The sequence below is a fragment of the Suricata suricatta genome, chromosome 11, assembly GCF_006229205.1.
Source record: "Suricata suricatta isolate VVHF042 chromosome 11, meerkat_22Aug2017_6uvM2_HiC, whole genome shotgun sequence".
NCBI classification, from domain to species: domain Eukaryota; kingdom Metazoa; phylum Chordata; class Mammalia; order Carnivora; family Herpestidae; genus Suricata; species Suricata suricatta.
The window spans coordinates 51,058,731-51,067,797 of NC_043710.1; the positions used below are offsets into that span (position 1 = coordinate 51,058,731).

At 34.0% G+C, this 9,067-nt stretch overlaps 1 protein-coding gene across 1 annotated transcript in view; it reads right to left on the reverse strand.

Moving 5' to 3' along the window:
* LOC115272547 (putative olfactory receptor 56B2) overlaps positions 1–539 on the reverse strand; it is a 1,191-nt gene extending 652 nt beyond the window's left edge. Inside the window, exon 1 of the mRNA XM_029915590.1 lies at positions 109–539. Within this exon, the coding sequence (XP_029771450.1) occupies positions 109–539 (431 nt within the window). The remainder of the gene's footprint in view (positions 1–108) is intronic.
* Between the last annotated feature and the right edge of the window lie 8,528 nt (positions 540–9,067).

Consider the following 9,067-nt stretch of genomic DNA (forward strand, 5'->3'; position numbering starts at 1 on the left):
ATTTGGTTCTGTGAACAGTAGTGTCTCTGAGCAGCCAACACAGGCACTGGGATGGTAGTTAGGGTATTTCTGAGTGCCATGAACACAGTTGCTTTGACCACAAAAGATTCAGTGATTATTGATGGATAGCGTAGTGGTTTGCAAATGGCTACATATCTATCTATAGCCATGCAGACAAAGATACCTGACTCCATGCCCACGAAACAATGTATGACATACATCTGAGCAAAGCACTCAGGGAGACTGATGGCCTTGGCACTGAACCATAAGATGGCCAGAATCTTGGGCATGATGGTGGTAGCCAGTCCCATGTCTACCACAGCCAGGATCCCCAGAAAATAGTACATAGGCTGGTGGAGTGTGGCCTCCTGATTGATGATGATCAGAATAAGCATGTTGGCAGTGAGAGCTAAGAAGTAGAGCAGAACCAGGGGAAGGGAGAGCCAGTGCTGCCAGGTGTGGATTCCTGGGAATCCCATCAGAATGAACTCAGAGACCTGGAACTTAGAGATGTTGGAATGTGTGTGATCCTGGAACATTCTTCATTAAGGGAAGAAAACATTCAAAGTTACTGTTCTTAATAGACTGTCAGATAGTATTTGAAACAAATTTACCTGGGTTCATGATATTAAATGGGGAATTCATCTTCATTATTCTCACTTCAGTACTACATTTGTGGGATATTATTACGAAACTGGAATGTTGGTAACACATTTCATACTAGAAGTCATTCAATCATCACAAATACTCTATAAGGCAGGTTGTAAGATTTCAACTCTCTCATAATTGAGGAATAGAACAGTAATGTAATAGGATCTTTCTTATCATCTTCCATATTATGTCATTGAAGCTTGATAAAAAGAAAACATCTCATGTCATATTCTGGTCTTTAAGTTTGATTTTGCTAGTGGATTGCTTACTTTGTAGACTAAATGCAAGTCTCAGAATAGAGGTTTTCATACATCGAGTCTTCTCAGATAACAGACAAGGTTACTGAATATTATGTAAGTGCCATTAAAATATATGAGGTCAGTTAGTATATCAATTTTATAAGCAGTAAAGCGATGTCCATTATGCTACTTACTTAAGTCCAGGCAATTATAAAAGAAATAACATAGGTTGGAAATCAGTATTTTCAAACCATTTCTTTCTGGTTTTGTGTAACTTTCCTTTTTTGGATGTAGTTTTCTTCTTATGTAGTCCAGACAGTCACATTATACTTAATAAAGCAGAAGTGAAAACAAAAACAAAAAGCTGAGAAACTAATGAGTTTGGAATCAATATTTTATCCAGAAGTTCTGCTAAAATCAAAGTACTCTCTATATAAAACACTTCTTTGATATAACATTTTACTAGTATTTTAAATTTAAGATGAAAACGGATTACATTGTGTGTTCTTTCGAAATGTGTGATATTTATTTATTTCTTCTTAAGTATTTCATATATTAAGGATCAATGTAAATAAAGAGTATTTAAAATTATTGTGGCTTACAATGATAGTACATACAGAAAGGCAGTGTTGATATAGTCTTGCTGGATATATTCACCTTCCAGCTAATGGCATTCTATAACCTTACAACATAATGAACTAATTAAATGAAATAATATGTAACTATGAATTTTTAATTGTTAAGAAACATAGCAGTATTTTTAACAAATATTCTAAATTTAAGTTAAAAATTTAAAAATACTTAAGATTGAAATGAAGAGATAAATGTAATCAAAGTCTTTAAAATTTCAAACTGATGCTATAGTAGTTTGGCGATATACTATACAGGTTAAAAGCTCTAGTGTCTATGATTTGGCATTTTAACACCGAAATCTGAACAGTGAAGTAGGTTTGGGCATGTTCTTTTGGATACTGACATTGAGATTCTTTCATCAGTTCAAAGCGATGGAATCACTTCAACTTTACTTGAAAGAACAAGTAGACTGTTTCTAACTTTCTGAAGAAGGACCATTAATGCATGTCAGTGACTAGTTCATTAAGTTAATACGCATGCCTTCCAGAGAAAGCAAAAACAAGGAACGGCTGGGTGACTCAGTCGGTTAAGCGTCTGGCTTCAGCTCAGGTCATGATCTCATGGTTCGTGGGTTCCAGACCCGCTTTGGGCTCTGTGCTGACAGCTCAGAGCCTGGAGCCCGCTTTGGATTCTGTATCTCCTTCTCTCTCTGACTCTCCCCTGCTCGCACTGTCGCACTCTCTCTCTCTCTCTCTCTCTCTCTCTCTCTCTCTCTCTCTCTCAAAAATAAATAAAAAACAAAAATTTTTTAAAAAAGAAGGAATTTTAGATTAATTTTTTAAAAATGTACTATTTCTAAGGGGCACTAAAAATACAAAGTTGGAAAGTAAATGTATAGAAAGAATCAAGTATTTTTAAACAAAAAAATTTAGTAACATCAGTATCAGATATTTTTAAAGCAATAATGGAGTTAAAAATAATAATGATTCAGTGATGTGTGGAACAATTTATAGGACAATGTAATCTTTGTGATTCACTTGAATCTAAACCCTGAACTTGAAAGAAATTCAAGTAAAGAATTATAAATTTAAACTTAGGGTAAGAAATTTTAAAATATATTTCTTGAAACAAATATGTAAACAATAATTGGTAATGATATAAATCTGAAAACAGTATTAACAATTTTGTACCCAAGGTTTTAAGTATAAACCTACATGCAAAAAAAGGAGATTGCACACTATTTTAAGCACAAAATATCCATCATGTTCTGGGCCATAGGTGAGAAAAAACAAAAAATTATTATAGAGACAAAAGAATGCATATATTTGGAAAGATTTAGGAATAGTGTGAAGCAATAAATGTATCAAATATAACATAATAATGGAAATCATAACAGGAAAGAATAGAGAAATAATGAAAAACTTAAACCTCTGGGAATATGGTTAATAAATTTGTAAATTTAATAAGCATTAATAAATCTGTAACTTCAAATGTATATATTACAAACAAAAAACTGTCCATGAAGTGATAGACTAATCAATTAATACAAGGCAATATAGTAACTAATTTCAGATTAAACAAAGAAAACAATAAAAATATGACAGCAAACTAGTGGAACTGGAAAAATGTAGTAAGAAGTCTAAAAGAAAGCTATTAATTATTTAAAGAAAGTTATAAAAGAGACACGATGTTGGGCATAGAGGAATGAGCAAAATAGAAGAAGGGAAGGGGGAGATATAGACTTCCAGTTAGTTACAGAATGAGTAAGTCACAGGGATGAAAAATACAGCACAGGGAATATATTCAATGATGTAATTGTGACATTTGGTGACAGATGGTAGCTAGCTACACTTGTGTGAGCACACCATAACATACAGACTTTCAAATCACTATGTTGTAACCTGAAACTAATGTGACATATATGTTAACTGTATTTTACTTAAAAATAGACACAATCTGAGGTACTTGGATGGCTCAGTCAGTTAAGCATTTGACTTTGGTTCAGGTCACAATCACATGGTTTATGAGTTAGTTCAAATCCTATGTCAGACTCTGTGCTAACAGCTCATAGCCTGGAGCCTGCTTTGGATTCTCTCTCTCTGCCCCTTCCTCTCCTTGCACTCTCACTCTCAAAAATAAATAAAAATACTTAAAAAATACACAGTCTAAGAAATTATTCAATAGAAAACAGAAACTAAAAGTTCAGACATAGCATTTGAAAAATTACTTTAAAATATTAAAGCATATAGTGGTATACTTCATGAATCAAAGCTGAACATTCAGGAACTGTGCAGTATTATAAAGAGTGTAAAACCTACTATAACTGACTGAACAGATAAATAAATTGAAACAGAAGTTGGAAGTGTATAAAACATCAGAAGAATATGCCATAGGACCTAATATTAACTCTTAAATTATATCTTAAAATTTATGTCTTAGAAGATATAATTACTATCCTATGCAGTCATTCAAGGAATTATAAAAAGGGGAAAAAACTTTCCAGCTGCTAAGACAATTTCAAGCTGGGAAACACATTCCAAAAAGAAACGTTTTTGGATTATTTTGATATTAAATTTGATATTAATGCAACCTGTAAAAATAGATCAGTCATACACAACCAAATATAATTTAGTTATAAATATATTATTTATAATTCATTATATTAAAAATATTATTTTAGAAATGTAGGTACAGAGGCAGGGAGTATATAGAATATGTCTGTATACCTTCTGCTCAATTTTTTATTGTGGTATAAACCAAATAACAAAATTTATTATCTTAACCATTTTTAAGTGTACAGTTCAATGACATTAAATACATTCCCATTGTCTGCAACCATTACCACCATCTATTCCCATAATTCTCTTCATCTTGTAAAACTGAAGTTCTATAACTGTTAACCTTCTCTCTTCCCTCAATCCTCTGGCCACCACCATTACCCTTTCTGTCTTTATTGTTTTTGACTACTAAATATCTCATATAAGTAGAATCAAACAGTATTTGTCTTCTGGCAGGTTTGTTTCATTCAACATAATGTCCTCAAGGTCAATCTATATGGTAGACTATTGCAGAGTTTCCTCCTTTTTTAAGGTTGAGTAATATTCCATCACACAGACACACAGACACACAGACACACACACACATACACACACACACACCATTTTGTTTATCCATTCATGGTGATGGCCTCTTGGGTTGCTTCCATATTTTAGCTATTGTTCATAATTCTTCTATATACATGAGTGTATTAATATATCTGTTAGACCTTGCTTTCAATTTGTTTAGGTATATATCCAGAAGTGGAATTGCTGGGTCATATGGTAATTCTCTCTTTTTTTTTTAATTTCTTTTTGTCCCACTGTCTTCTGTGATTTCATGATTTCTATAGAGTCACTGGAGATTATTATACACTTATGCTTACCACAGATGGGTCCTTCTTTTCTATAGAAGGCATCCCCATATCTCTGCAGAAGATGAAAAGACTGGCTTTGTCCCCAACTATGTACTCACTGTGTGTGTGCTGTGTTTGGCTTGTCTTAAGTAATGGCCTTCAGGATAACCAGAAATGGGATACCAGTACTGAAGATGAACGTCAGGGTTTTATGATCAGTGGAGAGAAACTCAGTGGCCTGCTTTGTGGTGAGAAAGCCAATTCCCTAGAGCCTTAAGTCCCAAGTCAGTCTGAAGTCAGTCAAATCCAGCAATGTAATTAGGGACAAGTATTGAAATCACATCATTTAGCCAGCACCCTAACCTGGCTTTGATGTATCTAATCTTTTATTAAATAAAGACAAAAAGTGTATTTAAATGTCTACATTTTAGCATAGCTTTCTCTTTAAAGAAAGCCTTTTGTAAGTTTTATTTCCTTCATCCAAGCCAGATTCAGAACTACTTTATCTATTTCATAATAAAAATAGCAAACACTTGTCTAGCTCTTCTTGTATGCCATGAGATAGTATAAGCATGTTACATATTTTAAAAAATTAATTCTCATAACTCCATGAAGTTCATTACTGTTGGTTTTCTACTGTATAAATGAGGAAACTGATGTACATAAATGTGAAGAAACTGGCCTGCCATCATACACCTAGTATGTGGTGGAACTGAACTTGGAATCCAACTTCTCACTATTTCCCATTCATCCTGTACACACAAAACACAACCCAAAGATTAAATTAAAATTTCTATTAGTCATTTTCTCCTATTCTCAGGCCTATTCCAAATTCCATTTCTATAACAAAATTTTTCTTTAACCAAAGGCTTATTTCCCTTCTCTAACAAAACCAGCAATACTAAATTTTAAGACATTTCCCCCTTTATCAATCACCACATCCTCTTCATAGTGGGACCATTACTGGGTATAAATGCTCACCTTTTCCAAATCTGTGCCTTGAGCATCTAGCCGGGTATATGATACTTTGTAGACTTTGATTATACAGATTTACAAAAATGTCCATGCTCTCTCGCAAAATTGAATATTCTATTGTTGTGATCATGTATAAAGTGTAAGTATAAAAGATCCATTTATTTACTTACAAAAATACACATTTAGGGGCGCCTGGGTGGCTCAGTTTGTTAAGCGTCTAACTTTGGCTAAGGTCATGATCTTGTGATTTTTGAGTGTGAGCCCAGCCTCAGGCTCTGTGCTGACACCTCAGGGCCTGGAGCCTGCTTCTGATTCTGTGTCTCCCTCTCTCTCTGCCCCTCCCCCACTTACACTCTGTCTCTCTTTCAAAAATAAATAAACATTTTAAAAAATTTAAAAAATACACACATTTAATGAGTATTTAGAAACTTTAACCATGTTTAGATATTTTCATTTGCTGGAAATTTTAAGCAATGAACCAAAGATCTTGAGTTTGAAGAAACTATTGTCTATCAAAGGTGAAAGTCACATTATTAATATAGTATAATAATATAATACATATCTAACAAAATATAATTAATATAGTATTCTATATATATTTCTGTATTATACAAGAATATATAGAAGCAAGAAATTATAGAAGCACCAATTATACATGTGCTAAATAATAAAAAAGGCAGAATACATAAAATTTGAGATGGGCTTTGGTGAGTGAGCAGGAGCATGGAGCAGGAGTGAAAGGATGCATGACTCATGTAGTAGAAGGGAGTCTCAAATGAGGCTGTCTTCCATTCAGCCTTAACTCATCCAGCCAGCTGACTGCTGGATAAATGAACAAACCCACCTAGGATCAGCAAGATAATTCTGACCTAAATTAACACAAGTGTCTGGGTGAGTCCTTGGCCCATGGACAGAAATAATTGTTTATTGTGTGCCTCTGAAGTTCTCTGATTGCTTGTTATATAATTTTACTGTTACAAACTATAATTGATTCAGTCCTTCATCAGAAAGCACTGCCTTCTTGCGGCACCTGGATGGCTCAGGTGGTTAAGCATCTGACGTTGGCTCAGGTCATGATCTCACCATCCATGTATTTGAGCCCATCTTAGGCTCTGTGCTGACATCTCAGAGCCTGGGCCCTGCTTCTGATTCTGTGTCTCCATTTCTCTCTGCCTACCCACTTGCTCGTGCTCTGTCTCTCTCTCAAAAGTATTTAAATATTAAAAAAGAAAAAAAGAAAACACTGCCTTTCTTTCATTCAGAGCTGTTATAGACCAATAATTCTTTTCACATCCTATTCATTCCTTTCAAGAAAATTAGATGGCCTTTATTCTAATGTCCATTCTTTGAATATTATTGTTTTTCAAAATTTGGACTGAAGTTTATTTTTCTAAAGTACCCTTTGATAATTTCATCAATGCATTTATTTCTTTATTCAAACATTCATAATATGGTTTGAATGTAGTGTGTGTGCACACACACCTGAGCCAGGCCAGTAGTTTACTATGCTGAACAAGAAGAACAATGTCCCCACTCTCAGGAACAATTTGGGTGGAGAGAAAAATCAATTAAAAAAAAAGCATATAAATAAGAATTTGTATGAATCTCAATGATATAGTAACTGAAGAAACCCCTTTACTAACACTGGATCTTAAATCTGACACATGTGAATGAAAAAGCCATGAATAACGTGATTAAGAAGTCTAAACAAAGAAGAGATACAGAATCCTACAAAAAAACAAAGAGAAAACACACATCTATTAATGAGAACACAAGATACATGTATGTAAATCAACATATATTGGGTTCCAGTGTCTCAGTCCCCTCAAAATTTATATCAACAAAAATATTATCTGAATATAACAGAAGAAAACTAGAACTTAATTACAGAGGACTGTTTGGACAGAATCTAAAACATATGGTACTAAATATCTTGTCGGGAAAAAAGAAAATTTTATATTTAAAGACCTTCATGATAAAATGGGGATGACATATGTAAAAACTATATCCAAATAAGTTCTCTTTTTTTATTTCTAACCTTTATCAAAAAGAAAAAAAACATATTAACAATAGTAAAGCAGGTATTTTACAAAGAAGTACAGATAAAGAACAAGTGAATTAAGCCAAAAACGAAAATAATCAGGACAAAAGCAGAAATTAATGTAATAAAAACAGGAATAAACTATGAAAAATATTGAAGATTAAATTAAAAACATTCTAAGCTATTATTGAGATAGATACAATTCTTACAAATCTGAGAGAAAAATTGTAAATAAGATGCAAAGAAACCAAATTTGGACCCCTAAAAGTATAAGAACCAAATAGCACGCATTCAATTTAAAATACTTTTTACATTTAAACACTATATGCTACCCCAAAGCAATCTACACATTCAATGCAGTCCCCATCAAGATTGCATCAGCATTCTTCTCAAAGCTAGTACAAGCTATCCTCAAATTCGTATGGAACCACAAAAGACCCCGAATAGCCAAAGTAATACTGAAGAAGATAACCAAAACGGGAGGCATCACAATCCCAGACTTTAGCCTCTACTACAAAGCTGTCATCATCAAGACAGTATGGTATTGGCACAAAAACAGACACATAGACCAATGGAATTGAATAGAGAACTTAGAATTTGGCCCACAATGTACGGCCAATTAATTTTTGACAAAGCAGGAAAGAGTATCCAAAGGAAAAAAGACAGCCTCTTTAGCAGATGGTGCTGGGAGAACTGGACAGCAACATGCAGAACAATGAAACTAGACCACTTTCTTACACCGTATACAAAAATCAACTCAAAATGGCTGAAGGACCTGAACATGAGACAGGAAACCATCAAAACCATCAAGGAGAAAGTAGGAAACAACCTCCTTGACCTCAGCCACAGCAATTTCCTACTCGACACATCCCCAAAGACAAGGGAAATGAAAGCAAAACTGAACTCTTGGGACCTCATCAAGATAAAAAAGCTTCTGCACTGCAAAGGAAACAATCAAGAAAACTAATAGGCAACTGACAGAATGGGAAAAGATAGTTGCAAGTGACATATCAGTTAAATAGCTAGTATCTAAAATCTACAAGGAACTCACCAAACTCCACACCTGAAAAACAAATAACCCAGTGAAGAAATGGGCAGAAGACATAAACAGACACTTCTCCAGAGAGGACATCCAGAAGGCCTACAGGCACATGAAACGATGCTCAACATCACTCAGCATCAGGGAAATACAAATCA